The 15,825-nt window shown below is 42.1% G+C and overlaps 1 protein-coding gene across 3 annotated transcripts in view; it reads right to left on the bottom strand.

Annotated features, from left to right (window-relative positions):
* Positions 1-15,825, bottom strand: part of FOXK1 (forkhead box K1) — a 1,462,137-nt gene that overhangs the window by 420,547 nt on the left and 1,025,765 nt on the right. For all 3 annotated transcript variants that reach the window (XM_044089495.1, XM_044089496.1, XM_044089494.1), the window contains exon 7: positions 12,665-12,940. In XM_044089495.1, coding sequence (XP_043945430.1) covers positions 12,665-12,940 — 276 coding nt within the window. The remainder of the gene's footprint in view (positions 1-12,664; positions 12,941-15,825) is intronic.

Below are 15,825 nucleotides of genomic sequence, written 5' to 3'. Positions count from 1 at the left end.
GGTTCCCTACCTTCTATTCTTGCCTACCATAGGTTCATAGGTAGGTACTAGGCTATTGGCCCTAGGGCCTACATAAGCCTAGCCAAACGTTACCCTGGCTTTTGCCACCCAAAAAAACTATTTTCCTGTGCCCCTGTCAAGCAGAGCCACAGAAGTGATCCCAGGGGTGAATTTCCTATCTCCCATCCAATCATCAAGATTTTTCTTGAAGAGTGCTAATGAAGAGTTTTGTTTGATATACACAGGTAGTTTGTTCCAGAGTATGGGAAGTCTTTGGGACAGGAATCTATTCCTCCAGCATGTTCTGTTTATTGTGGTGACAAGGTTTAGGTCCCTAGAGCGTGTAGCTCGGAGGGACTGGGATTTCTTTACATGGAGCATATCCAACAGCTCTGGGTTTGACATAGCTTTGTATGGTAGGCAGAGATCGCCTCTGAGTAGGTGATATGCAACACAATAAAGCTGGAGTTTGTTTGAGACGGCCTGCGTAGGGCATCTGTTTGAGGCCGGTAATCCTCTTTGTGAGGTATTTCTGTGGCCTTTCCAGTTGTTGTAGATGTCTTGTGAGGTACATACCAAAAGGGGCGTTGTACCCTATATAATGGGTCTAATGAGTGATGAGTAGAGGGGAACAATAACCTCTTTTTTCCTGGATGAGAAACCTTATGTGATGAGGTGTGCCACGTAGAAGGATTTCCTGACTACTGTGGCGATGTGATTATCAAAGGAGAGACTACTGTCCACCAGTGTCCTAAGGTCTCATCACACATTCCGTGTTAAGCAGACTACTGTCTATGTGGTAGTTCATGAGTACAGAGTTTTTACCAAAATGGATGACAATGCACTTTTTGGCATTGAGCTTGAAGCTATGGCTTTGACACCAGGCATCTGTCTCAGTGAGGCCCTTTTGTAGGATGTCCACATCGTTAGGAGTTTTGATTATGGCTCCTAGTTTGCAGTCATCTGCGAACTTTGTTAGCCAAAGACCTTCTATGTTAGCCTGTACTTCTGAGATGTAGATACCAAACACGAGAGGACTTAGGACTGAACCCTGTGGTACTCCACTTGTCACTGGTCTCAAATTGGATTTAGAGTCTGCTACTTTCACAGTATGGGTTCTGTCAGTGAGCCAGTTGGCAACCCATCTTGTGACATAGGGATTTATACCTAGTTTAGTGAGTTTGTCTATAATTCCAAAGTGGGGGATGGTGTCGAAAGCCTTGGCGAGATCTAGATAGGTTGCGTGAACCACCTTACCCTCACCTACGGCTTTTGTGACCGCTTCAAAGAAGTCTATCAGGTTTAGGAGACATGATCTGTTTTTTTACAAACCCGAACTGGGTAGGGTAAAGAGTTTGGAGATTACCAATGTCATTGCTTATAAGTTCCATGATGATATGCTCAATAGCCTTGCAGACCAGGCTCGTCAGGCTAATGGGGCGGTAGTTCCCGGGGTCCATGGTGGCTCCCCCTTTGTGGAGTGGGATAACCGTTGCTGTGCGCCATTCAGTTGGCACAAAGTCTGAGGTGAGGCTATGATTGAACATGGGTACTTACATGGGGTGCCAGTTCATTCTGTAGTTCATGTAGAACACAGCCTGGGATGTTATCAGGTCCCATGGATGCTGTATTCTTGGCTTTGGAGAGTGTGTTTTTTACCTGTGCAGCCATGATTACAGGAACTTTGCATTCTTCCGGTATAGAGATGGGCCCTTTAGGGGATGAGAGAGGGGTAAAGTTAGCACTGAACCTATCTGCCGGGATGTTGGCAGTATCACATGGTTCTGTATATTTAGTACCATTGTGCTGTAACACAGAGCAGATCTGAGTGTTGCCAATGAGATTCTTGACATAGCTATAGAATGCTTTGTGGTTGTCTTTAGAATCAGTGGATTTTGTTTTCGTAACTAGCTTTGGAGGATTTTATGAGGAATCTCAGCTTCTTACTGAGGCTGACTGCGGAGTTCTTCCAATCATGGGATTTTACTCTTTTTTTTGCAACAGTTTCTTTCTTCTGTTGTAGAATTTGTTTATGGCAGAGGACCACCAGATTTACTTCATTTTTTTTTGGAGGATAGCATCTTGGTTCTGTTAGGGATTGCACGATCCATGCACTCGTGTAAGTGCTTATAAAGTGCAACCGTATAGGATTCAGCAGTCGTATCTCTATTGTCCATCAGCATGGGTGTCGTGAAGTTTGCCACTTCTGTCTTAAGAAGCGTGAAGTTGGCTTTGGAGAAATTTTTTTACGGTGGTTTCCCTAATGGGGGATGGGGGTGGGATGTGGATGTCTAGGGTGATTTGCTTGTGTTCGGATCTATCCAACGAGGAATTGACCTCTGGTGTGGAACACCGGTTGCCCATGTTGGTAATGACCAGGTCTAGGATATTGCTGCCCCTGGTGGGGGTGTAGATAAGTTGATCCAAGGCACTGGAATTTATGAATTCCAGAAAACGTTGAGCACAAGAGTTGGTACACGAGTAGTTTTCCCAGTTAATGGCGGGGTAGTTGAAATTGCCCATTATTAGGGTGTTAGGTTGTACCCTAATACTTTCCAGTGTATCAAGAAATGAGGAGTGGGACTCCTGGGGCATGGTGGGGGATCTGTAGCAAGCTACAATTTGCATTGCGGTCTTGCCCAGAGTTAGTTGCACTTGGATAATCTCAGCTGTATTATGCTGAGCAACTAGCCTGGAGGTGTGGATATCCTTAATGAATATGGACACACCTCCGCCTTTAGTGCTTCGGTCCAGGTTAGGTGGCTGAATGGTGTGGGCTGGTAATGCAGGGGTGCTCTCTGGAGCCTTGAACCAGGTCTCTGTCACTGCACAGATGTCAATGTTCTCCATTTTAAGGAGTGCCTCGAGTGAGTGCATTTTGACATTTGGACTTTTAGCATTAAGTAGTATTACCCTCAGATTTTGCTTGCTTGTACCTGTTACAGTGGTGAATTTGTCATTTGAATCTTGCCTAAAAAAGGTACAATAGGGGTGGCAAGAGCCTTAGCCAGTATCCGGAACCCCAAGTGCGACAGGTGCAGGCCATCTCTGGCAAAGCATCGTGGTTTGTCGATCATGTCATCCCAGGCAGACAGATACTGGATCCCCTTACAATGACACCAGAAGCTTGACCAATTGTTGAAGTCAATCATTTTGTCCTTGTACTGTGGTATCATTCTGGGTGATGGCAGGATGTTACTCAGGGCTAGGGTCATACCTGCCTGGACTACAAGATCAGAAAGCTCTTCCATGTCTCTTTTCATGTAGTCCAGGGAGGTACGTCTCAGGTCATTCACATCAACATGGACAATGACAGAGTTATATTTGTACTTGCTGTGGAGTGACCTGAGTGCATGTGTTATGTGGCGGATCCTGGCACCTGACAGGCAGCTGACAGTAACTTTCTCCTTGTTTTGCCTGGTGAGTGGACCATCAGTGTGCCTGACAATAGAGTCACCTATGACTAGAGTGTTGGGCACTTTATGCCTTATGGGCTGTGGTTGAGTGGCACACTGAGTTTGTGGGCTATGTGTCATTTGGGTTGAGTTGGGGGGTGGAGGTTGCCTGCGTTTCTGCCTTGGAGGTCCCTGTTGCTTGGGTAGATTTTTTTTTGAGAGCCTCAATGAATGTAGGTGTGTGTTTTGCATTTCTATGTGTGTGTTTTGGTGGTGTAGGTTTTGAGGGACTATGTGATGAGTGTGGTGTGGTGCAAGTGTTTACCTTCTCCTCTTGACTGTCTTGTCCAGTCTTGGGTGAAGAGAGCTTTGCTTCCAGTTTGGTTATTTAAGTGCATCTCTCACATGTTGTAGTGTTGGGTTGTCTGTGTACATGAGGCAATTGCTGCTTTGCCCCAAGATGCCCAGATTCAAAAGGTAGACAGGAGAAAACACTGGGAGCTGACTCTTAGACATGCCTGGATAGGTGCTTATTTATTAAGTACTAAAAATTGTTTTTCTCTAGTCAAGTGAGGAACGTTGGGTGCTGTAGTAATTTGTAGCTTATTTAGTGCTTACAATGAGTTCTGAACAAGTGCTGAGCTCAAAGAAACAGATTTGAGTACTGAAACTAGAAAACTGGATAGTTCAAAGAAACAAAATTAAGTTAGAAGGCTTCCCTCCAACACAGAAAGGCTTGGGGGCTCAGAAGCTTACTATCAGCCCTGGATACAGCAAATCTGTATCTGGACTAGACAACTTATAGGAAAGGTTTTTTTTTTTTTTGTAAAGTGGAAAGGGGAAAGGAGAAGCAGAAGCTAACTGGGGTGGCCTTCTCAACTGTTCTCCCTGGAATAGGTAGAACTAGGTAATGACACTAGACTGGGAGGAGTGTCCCAGATCAAATTTACAGTAGGGGAGGGCAACTGCAAAGCCACAAAGTATAAACAAACCCAAACAGATGCTTAAAAATTGTAGAAAATTCTACTGAATACCTCACACACAGCGAGTAAAATAAAAGTGCTATAAATAACTCAGAAATAAGCAAAAAAACAGGATACTTAATGTTATATATCACAGATTAGTTAGCTCAGAGCCCTTCCTCCGACTAGCTCAGTGTGAAGTGGCAGAAACAGTCACTGAATTCTAACTGTGAAGAGAAAACAAAGGCCACGGTGATGCAACACGTTCATACCCTTCCCTGACGAGACTAAAAATACAGTCTTGTTCTCCACTTACCACTCCTGTTCTCCCTGCTGAATTTTAATCACGAAGAGAAAGATGTACACAGCAATGCATTTTACCTGTTCTTAAACCATGCAATCCCCTGCCTGACAAGCCTCGCTGACAATCATTAAAATAATTTACTACAACCGGCTGCTATCATATACAGAGCTCACAACTAATCATTACAAAAAAGGAAAGAAAAGGAAGTAAACAACTCTTACCACTGCCAACAAACATACCCAGTGTCCTGTCAGTACAGTATCTATCACTGTAAATTTATGTATAATGTAAAGCTACATATTAAGATTGTAAATTCTGTTGCCAAGAACATCTGTAATTAAATGACAATTTTTTTTTAATTACTCATTTATTACCCAGGGAATGTCCACTAGACTCAATCAACTCTTTTCATGGATCACCCAAGACAACGGTCTGGTTAAGTGACTTGGACAAAGTTTGTCAGCAATGTACAGCCTTAATCCTCTGCACTAGACTGCTAGATATTTTTTTTCTGATAGAGCAATTTCAAGTGCTTATCTCACTCTAATACAACATGGACTGGCTTATTACTATATGGGAAGTAAGAAGGACATACCTACAGTTCATTCAGGCATTCTTGTATGAATGCCTTTTGCATGGTATCTTTTACTTGGCATTTGTCATAACAACATGCAGTTACACTGTTGTAAGCTGGCATTGTACTCCAGTGTTTTTCCCCCCACTGTAGTGCAGCCATTAGGGGCCTGCCCCTTGTAAAAAAAAGTACCATTACAGTTTTTCTAGTTAATGCTTCTCAATGTTGAAAAATCAATTAAATGGAATTAATTTTAGAATGAGTCAATGAAACAGGAAAACCAACCAGAAACCATGCTAACAAGCAGCAAGATACTTCCTTTCTAGGTAGGATTTCCTTTTACTTTGTAGGATACCTTTATATAAACAATTTTAGTACAATTACTGTAATAATGAAATAAATATACCTACAGTGCACTGAATGTAAAATGTGTGAAAATCAAGTTACCTTGAAACTCAGCATTTGTGTCACTGCCCATAATGGCAAGAGAATGCAGCACCTGCTATTAAGAGGTCAACCAAAGTAATGCTACTAAGGATACTGACTGAAGACTAGCAGTTGTGTGCTGTGGATCTTTGCATCAATACAACAAAATAATTAAAGTATTACTTAAGATATGCTTTATTATACATACTCGATAAAAACACATTACTGGTAGAATAACTGTAGTGAAAATAAATTGAAGGCCAGAGGTACTAGATTTAAACAAATCCATACTCTAGCTGAAATAACAATTTTAGTTCAACAGCACGGAAGGGAAAACTGCCTAACAAACATTTAAAAAGTACAGTTTTGTACCTACCATAAATGTAGATGTTCGAGTGTATACACTGCTGCAGTCATTACACTAGGGTTATCCTGCCGTCAGGCGGTACCCCAGTCGGCCTGAGTTCCAAAGTCTTGGTCCGGCGTCGGTTGTTGTCACCTCCTCCCTGACGTCAGTGTGGCAGGGGTATATAAGATGCAGCCAACACCATTTTCTTCAGTTTTTCTTGCCCCAGATGTCAGGTGCCCCCAAATAGGTAGGCAATTCAAATTGCTAATAAAACATACATAATAAAAGCAAACAACTTTCAGCTACCAGCAAATACACCCCATAGGTAGTAAAGGGTAGAAGACATAGGTACGTACCAGCAAGTAAGAGGGGAAGGAGGGAGGGTAACCTGGACTGCAGCAGTGTATACACTCGAACATCTACATTTACGGTAGGTACAAAACTGTACTATGTTCATTGTGTTACACTGCTGCAGTCATTACACTTGGGTAGAATCCCAAAGCTGAGGTAGGGTGGCTGGTTCTATAAGGCATTAGGGGTGGCTATAAGGCCCTGCAGTACTGCAGTGGCGAAGCCAGCTCTGGATTTAGAGTATAGAGGCAAATGGTAATGCTTGGTGAAGGTATGCACAGAACTCCAAGTTGTTGTTTCCAAAATATCCTTGGTAGGTACTCCTCTGAGGTAGGCAGTTGAAGTGGCTGTTGCCCTAGTGGAGTGAGATCTAATGCTGCTAGGTACAGGTTTCCCATGGTGTGTATAGCAGAATCGTATAGAATGTCCTATCCACTTTGAAATAGTCTCTTTTGAAATGACTTTTCCCTGTGCTCCTGCAGCATATGCTACCAATAATTGCTCAGATTTCCTGAAAGCTTTGGTTTTGTCCAAGTAGAAGCGTAACTGCCTGTGAATGTCCAAGGAATGCAGTAGCCTCTCCCCTTTATTCTGTGGTTTTGGATAAAAAGTTGGCAAATGAATAGTTTGGTTTAGAGCCACACTGGATACCACCTTTGGCATAAGCGTAGGTTTAGTTCTTAAAGACACCCTGTCCTGCTGGAAAATGAGGAAAGGTTCCACTGCCATTAGTGCCTGTAATTCTGAAACTCTTCGTGCTGATGTTATTGCCAGGGGTAGAGCAGTTTTCCAAGAGATATATTTTAATTCTGCTGTGTTAGCTGGCTCAAAAGGAGGTAAAGTCAATTTTTCCAAAACAAAGTTGAGGTCCCAAGTTGGAGTAGGTGCTCTACGGGGCGGTCTTATGTTTTTAGCCCCTCTGAGGTACTGTCTTAGCAAAGGATTAGAGAAAATTGGTGGATCCGTGTTGTAATGGGCAGAGATGGCAGAGGCGTGGATCTTGATGGATGAGAAGGAGAGTCCTTTGTCCAGCATCTCAGTTAAATATTGTAGTATCTGAGGAATGTTTGGAACATGAGGGTCAAGGCTGTGTGCTTGGTTCCAGGCACAGAATCTCTTCCATTTATCTGAATAGGCTTTCCTGGTACTAGGCCTTCTGACCTCCAGAATGACATCCATAACAGCTTTGGAGAGTGGCATTGCCTGCTTGACTAAGGAATCTTCCATGCAGCTAGGTTTAAGGTCTTTAGCTGGCTGTGTAGTATCTGATTGTTGTGCTGAGTCAGCAGATGTGGGATTTGAGGCAAAATCCAAGGTTGTCCTTGTGCTAAGTTCTTTAACATTGGGTACCAGTGCTGGCGTGGCCAGTCTGGTGCAATCAGGATCATCTTTGGCTCTTCTTGCCTGGCTTTTATGAGTACCTTTGGCAGGAGAGAGAGTGGTGGGAAAGCGTATACTTGTAGGTTTTTCCAGCTGAATGAGAGGGCATCCACTTTCCATGCTTGTGGATGGTAACTCCTTGTGCAGAATTTCTGTAGCTGGCAGTTCATTGGGGATGCAAACAGATCTATGTCCGGGCTCCACCATTTCTGTTTTATCATTCTGAATATCTGTGGATTCAATTCCCATTCGTGGGGATCCATGATGTTTCTGCTTAAGTCGCCTGCCAGTGTGTTTTTCTCTCCTGGCAGGAATTGTGCTTGCAGAAGAACTTGATAGTTTAGAGCAGTGTTCCACAAGGTCATGGCTTGCCTGCAGAGGGGGTAGGAGTGAGTGCCCCCTTGCTTGTTTATGTACCACATAAATGTAGTGTTGTCTGTCTTTAGTAGTAGTTGTCCTGGATGCAGCAGGTCCTTGAAAGCTATAAGTGCATTTTGTATAGCTAGCCTCTCTTTTTGATGTTCTGCAGGCCACTTGCCCTGAATACAGTTGCCTGCCATGTGTGCTCCCCAGGCGTAATCAGATGCATCTGTTGTCAGTGTTTGCCTGGCTGTGGGTTGAGTAAAAGGCTGTCCCTTGTTGAGGTGACAAGCTTGAGCCCACCAGTGAAACTCCTGTTGAAGGCAAGGAATTAGTGGTATAACTGTTTCCAAACTTTGACAGTGTTGAGACCATACATTCTTTAGGTACCATTGTAGTTTCCACATATGCAGTCTGGCATATGGAATTAGGAGTATGCAAGATGCCATGTAACCCAATGCCTGCAGAATTTTTCTTGCAAGGAGTTGAGTCTTTGTTGCCATCAATTGAAAGTATTGAGTCAGTTGTCCTTACTTGTCTGGCGTGAGATAAGCCATCTGGGCCGTTGTGTTCAAGCTGGCACCTAGGAATACTATCTCTTGTGAGGGCACTAGTTTTGATTTCTTTTAGTTTACTGTGTACCCCAGGCAACTTAATAACGTTTTTACAAACACCAGATGTTTTAGAAGAATGTCCTTGCGCTCTGCCTGAATCAGGCAGTCGTCCAGGTACGGATAAATTTAAATTCCTTTCTGTCTGCAAAATGCAATTACTGGTGCCAGGCACTTTGTGAAGACCCTGGGCACAGTAGATAAGCCAAAAGGCAGTGCAGAGAATTGATAATGCATTGAACCAGCAATGAATCTGAGGTATCTTCTGCAATTTTGTCTGATAGGGACATGCAGGTATGCCTCCTTGAGGTCCAATGTCACGAGCCAAGCTTTCTTGCCCAGCAAGGGAAGAAGCTGCTGTAGTGTCAACATTCTGAATTTCGGAACATCCAGGTAAGTGTTTAGAGAAGAAAGATCCAGAATGGGCCTCCAGGCTTTGTCCTTCCTGGGAACTAGAAAGAGTCTTGAGTAAAATCCTTGTCCTTGCTCCTGTGGTGGTACCTTTTGAATAGCTCTCATATCCATGAGTGCTGTAATTTGTTTTTGAGCCTCTGCCCATTGATTTGGTGGCAGATTTGGCATTCCTTTTAACCTTGGCAGAGTGTGAAAGTGGAACCTGTAACCTTGAGATACAATGTTGAGAACTCATTTGTCTTTGGTGATCATATGCCAATTGTGATAAAAAATTGCCAGTTTTCCTCCCAAGGGGGCTGCCAAGAGAGAGTTGTTTGGTAGCTGTAGCGGGAAGTCATTGGGGCTGCTTTTTATATGGTTGGGGCCAGTCTTCCCCTTCTTTCTGGCCTGATGCAACCCACTGTCGAGGCCTGTAAGGACCTTGTGGTTGACCTCTACCTCTTGGACGTCTGTATCTGCCCTTTGAGGTCTGTCTTTAACTGGAAAGGACCAATTCTTAGTTGGCCAATTTCTGCTAAATCTAGGAGGCTGAACCTATAAGAAATCTTTCACCGTTTGCATAGATTTTGCCTTATCCTCCATTTTCTTTAATAACTCTTCTGCCTTAACTCCAAATAACACATCCTGCTGCAAAGGTGCATCCAATAATTTTGCTTTAACATGGTCTGGTAATGTATGTTCTTTTAACTAAGCATGTCTTCTAATGATAGAGCCTGCAACGGCTGCTCTACAGGAGGCCTCTAAAGAGTCAAAACCACATTGCAAAGTATGTTTTCCCACCTGTTCAGCTGCATGCAATAAATCCTGCATTTCTTTAAAAGTAGGAGGATCTGAATCTGGAAGCATTTTTTGTTTCAACTGAGACAGTAGAAATTTCTGATATTTTAGCATGTGAAACTGGCAATTTAAGGCTCTCATTGCTAAAGTTGCAGACATATATACTTTCTTTCCCCATCTGTCTAATGCTCTGGAATCTCTGTCAGAGGGAACTGGATTCTTGGCTGATGAGGTCTTAATCCCTTTGGGTCCCTGGGAAATAGTTTCAGGGTCAGCAACAGGGCTTTTGTACAGAAATTTGTGAGAGTCAGGGACTCTGTAGTATCGGTCAGGTTTAACTGGGGCTGGAGGTAAGGAATCAGGATTTAGGCTGGATTCAGTATACACATCATCCACAATATCTAACACTGGTGGAATAGCAAGGGGTCTGTGTTGAGGTAATAAAAGGAAGTTTCTGAGTCTTTTCTTGGATTCTGAGTAATCCTGGTCTTCCCAATGGAAATGCTTCCTCATGGTATGCAAGGTTTCCCCAAAGCAGTAATCTTCAGGCGGAGAGGCTGATGGAATCGACTCCTCAGCATCAGAATCCTCATAAGGGGGTAAGAAATATCCTAGGTCTGAGGATGAATCTGAAGAGATGGACACCTGGTCGGATGAGTCATAGTCTGCATCCTGTCTAGGCCTTTTATCAGGAGGGAGATGGGACCCCCTGATCAGAGTGATTAGGTCTTCGGCCATCTTGAGCATTTGTTTCTTAGGCATGGAGGACTGTGCTGGAGAATGCTGTATTTGTTTCTTTGATTTTAAAGCTGGCTTAGACTTAGTAGAGGGTTTAATGCTTAACCGAGTAGGTCTGGAAACACCCTTTGAAGCTGTGGGTAGCTCAGCTACTCCGGATCCCTCTGAAGGGTTAGTTTCGGTAGGCTGAATAACTTGTGAGTCCGAAGGCCCAGCCATCTACACGTGGGAGTCAGAGGCGGCCTGCGGTTCTACAGAAGCAGTCGTCAGGGGCTGTGAAGGCGCCTCGCTGAAAATCGGAGAACCGGCGCCTGGCCTAGAAGAGGCTTCGTCGTCAGTTTTTGGCCTCGGATGCCTATCCTTGTCTTTGCCCTTTTTATGTATTCCAGTTGTCGGTAGTTCTGACGGCATGGTATAATTGAATTTTCTACCAAAATAATGTCCGGCAAAATCAAACCGACGTTTAATAGTGCGTTTGTTAAACCTAGCACAAAACCGACAACCAGTGACATCGTGGTCTGGGCCTAGGCATGGGATACAATAAGAATGGAAATCCTTATGAGGTATTTGCTTCCCACAAGAAATACAGTTATTAACTTTTACTGACATCGGTCTGAGGCAAGAAAAAGTTTCCCCAACGGGGTACTTAGCTTTGTAGAATACTTCGGTTCTGGATTCGGAATGAAAATCTCAGGAGACGGCCGACCGGCACTTGCGAACTGCTTTTGCTTCGGGCACCGCGCGGCAAGAAAGAATGAAGAAAATAGCGTCGGCTGCATCCTAAATACCCCTGCCGCACTGACGTCAGGGAGAAGGCGACAACAACTGGCGCCGGACCAAGACTTTGGAACTCAGGCCAACTGGGGAACCACCTGACGGCAGGATAACCCTAGTGTAATGACTGCAGCAGTGTAACACGATGAACATCTTAGCATCACAAAATGATCCAAGATTGAATAAAATTAAAAATAAAATTTTGGAATATTCAAAAAAGCTACTTTTTCTAATATTTGTTTCTGTTGTCCCCACCCTCATGGCCCACACATCTACCCCTTAATTTTTTTTTTGCTAAGTTACAGCTTCCATTGGTTGCAACAGTCAAGTATGAAACAACATGATTCTATCTCTCCTCCCCTACAAAGAGCAATGCCATTGACAACCACTCAATCCCCCTACACACTCTATCCTACATCCCTTTTCCCTTGGTATCAATTTGCTACTAGAAATAGATCACTGGTGTCAAAACCAGAGAAGGTCTCTCATTAAGAAAGAGGGCAAGATGACCCATTAAGCAAACTAATTTTTGCTGGAATCAATTCAGTTAACAAGTTATGGTGAGAAATGTCCACACCTGAGTTCTTGACTACAGATATAACAGCACAGTGAATGGTAGTCTCCAAGTGGACAGGATCAGAAATTTGTTGTTCAAAGACTATTTCCCATGAGGAGGCTATACTACTAAGCCTGCTCTCCTTCGAGCAGTGGATTTGTTAAATCTTTCCTTATTACTCTATGATGTAGCTACAGGGTAGTAACTGTTATGTAACACACCCCTTTCCCAGCACTACAGTAATTTCACCCCACAGCCAAATCCATTACACAGCACTGACTAATCATATCTAATGGATAACATTCACCAATTCCTACTGAAAAGCAACAACTGCTGAAGATAAAACAAAATTACAGCTGAACACTATGTAGGCATGTCAATACAATGCAATGTTTCACTTTGCTGAAGGAGAAATTTGACCATGTGTACACAACCAAATTCAAAAATGATAGTTACTCCAACAGTTTAAAAATATTTAAAAGTAATAATTATTATAAAGATGGCTGTCTGGGTGCACATGGATGAAGTTCTGAACTGCTAAAGGGGTGGTGCTGACAGGCATCCAGAAGATCCCCCTTTAATCAGTTCTAATTTGAGCAAAAAACTCTTGCATTTCTAACACAAACACAAAACAGATTTACATTTTCTAAAATATCACCATTAAATGGTTAGCAAAAATCAATTTTCACATACCTTTCTGCTCATCTAGCCCATCTCCTCTTGTCATGAATGGCTCAGGAGCTCCTTGACTTGGACTGGCAATTAAGTACCCATTAGATGAGTTATCAGTTGTAGTCACTACCCTGACCATAGTGACTGCTGGTGCTTGCTGGACGACATGAACAGGATGACTTCCTGTGTGCTGAGAAGTCATGATAGAGGCTGGCATATAGGCTACTGGTTTAGTTATTAAACTGGACGGCTGTGGTGGAACTGCCATTATCACAGGTTGTGAACTAACTGGAGAACCTGCAAGAAAATTAAACAAAATACATATGGGATGTTCACGGACTGTTTCAAAGTAATATTACCACACAGAGGTTCAACATACTGCTCAGAACCATATCAAGTACATGTAGTGCTCATTGTAAAAATAATGCCTCATGGAAGGACATGGCTAGTCAAAATGCTAAGACTGAAGACTTTCAAGATGAGTAAGGACACATTTTTCATCTTATAGAAAGTCAATACTTAATAAACTTCTCACACAGAATTAGCCCATACCATAAAATTTATGTAAACATTTAGCAATCATATAAAAAGCAGTCAACAGTCCTACCAAAAGTAAAGCCATCTAAACTTTTTCAGATAAGAAATTTGTAAAAAAAAAAAAAAAAAAAAAATTCTGAAACCATTTACTAATGAACTGCTTAACTTTAAAGAATCACAGGACTCAAAATTGAGTGGAATTTTATAAACGATCCTTGCAAGACACTGGTAAACAAAACCAAAATGTTTAATTTTTTTTAAAAAGGATTGGTAACAGGTACCTTGGAAATTGCTAGCAATCCAAAAGCAAAAAAGAAAAAACTATATCTGATAAGTATAGAATCATTGGGGAATAGTGGCACTCCCCAGAAAAAAAAAAAACTTTCTCCCTGTAAAACACTTGCAATACCTTGTTGAAAATAAACAGTGGTAAACACAAGTTAAAACAAATCTGACAACTTTATATACTAAAGCAAAAAAAAATAATCAGAATAGACTAAAACACAATGAAATCAAACTCGGCCTAAACAGAATGAAAAAAAAAATGGACTAAATTTGATCTCGGCAACCCTAGTTCACTACCACTGCATTCATTTTAAAGTACATCAACTAAATTACATGTTCCGCATATGCAATACATTATCGGATCAATACAACACACTATCGAAGGATTTTCAAGATGAGCTGTATACCTATGAACAAGTTGAAATGACCCTTCTCAGTGTGAAAACTGAAAATGTGAAAAAGGGGCCAGTGATACTGTCAGTTGGGGTAAAATATGGGTCACTGTTTAATAATTGCACTGTCTGGATGCTGGCAAATAAGAAATTTAGAGAATCTGAGAGAAAATCAGCCAGAAAGGGGGAGAAGAAAACTCTGGCTGGGAAGAAAGCTGCTCAGTAAAAAGAAGTTCAAGTTTTAACACTAGTAGAGGAGGTGGCTCCCTATACCTTTGGAGGAAAAATAAATAAAATGCACTTAGATGTTTATAATAAATTAATCACTTAAGGAATATACCAACTCAAATAACAAAAGGCTGAAAAAATTAATTTTTAACTAGCTATTTAGGTAAACTGATAAAACTGCAAAAAAAAAAAGAAGCTGAAATGAAGGAGACTGACTGAGCATGACACTTCCCAAGAAAAGTGATAACAGAGTTAAAAGACAGTATATGGAGAAAATCTGAGATTTTCTGCCATACCAGTCGAAATTAAAGGGAATACAATGCGTTAATTTTATGAAAGTAGACATAAGAAACTAGACTGGTGTTCCACAGCAGGATTTGTTAAATGTGTGTGCAACATATGTACGCTCTAAATCTAGCAACGAGAAAGCAGCCAAGACCTAGATTAGTAAAGATGCAATCATACCAGTACCAGAAACATCTCTGAATAAAATACTTTCTTAGCAGAAGTGCAGGGACAGCTTTTACCACCTACCAAGGCAGCATGTGCATATGACAGGAGGGAAGAGAAGAGTTTGGTCTGGTGGATGATGAGGAATCCTCTGAGAAGTGGGGAGAGCCTCCCACTACTGTCTGCAACCTTGATATATCACATTGAGAACCCAGCTGTCTGAAACAATCTACTGCCACAGACAGAGAAATGGAGATCCAGATTTTCTGGGAGAATTAATGGACAACCAGGGTGGGAGAATTAATGTATAGCATTCCAAAGACATGCATCTGGAGCATTTCTCCCCGGGCTTCCACTGAAAACAGGCTCTGTGGAACCTAGTCGGACTTTCCCGGTCAACAAATGATAAATAAAATAAATAAAATAAATATAGTCAGGGTAGGAGAAAGAATCAAAGTCCCTCACATAGTCATTGTGACTTAAAGGACTGTCCCCTTCTTCTAGGGAGGTTGTTAACTTCCTTTTGGAACGTCCCTACCACTGCTTTTTAAACATTTGCTTTCCAGCATTTTACTGTTTCTATTTATTTTGATTTTTACTGAAGTTCGATGAGGGAGCGAAGAATCCCTTGTCAAATTTGGAGAAGGAAGGCTGAAAAACTGAAGAAATTCCTTGAATCAGCTTTCCTTTCTCATAATTACACTTTCTGATGAACTCTGAGGCAGAAGGTCCAAAAACTACTACTCTAATCTAAAGGAAAATTCAATATTTCATTCTTGACATCCAATGGGAGGTTCTGTGAATGCAGCCAGGCAAACCTCCTCAAATCTCAAAACAGTTTCAGTGGCAGCAGCCCTAGAAGTGGCATTTACAGAGTCACAGGCATGCTTCAAATAATGAGTAGTGACTTTGGAAACAGAAGAAACCAAATTACACAAAGCAGATTTCTCCTCACAGGAAGAAACTGATACCACAACATTGTTCATAGCTTCACAACTGGCCAGGAAAAACTGCAGCATATCAGCCTGACAATTAAGAATCCAAAAACAAGGGCTGCAGAGGCATACACTTTTTCCCCCAAACTTATCAAAAGCCTTCCCATCCTTTCCAGGAGGAGTGGGATTAGTAATAGAAGATGCTGAGACAGCCCTGGCATTAGTATATAAAAACTTAAAAGACTGAGGAACTTTACATAATCTATCTGCTTTTTAGGGGACAGTAGTCAACTGTGAAGAAAACTGTATCACAAAAATTCCATCCAAAGTGGAAAGAACTGGAGGAATAGGTGTG

The sequence above is a fragment of the Protopterus annectens genome, chromosome 12.part0 (assembly GCF_019279795.1).
Source record: "Protopterus annectens isolate FY-2018-M chromosome 12.part0, PAN1.0, whole genome shotgun sequence".
Classification (NCBI taxonomy): domain Eukaryota; kingdom Metazoa; phylum Chordata; order Ceratodontiformes; family Protopteridae; genus Protopterus; species Protopterus annectens.
This window is presented reverse-complemented; position numbering and strand designations above follow the sequence as displayed.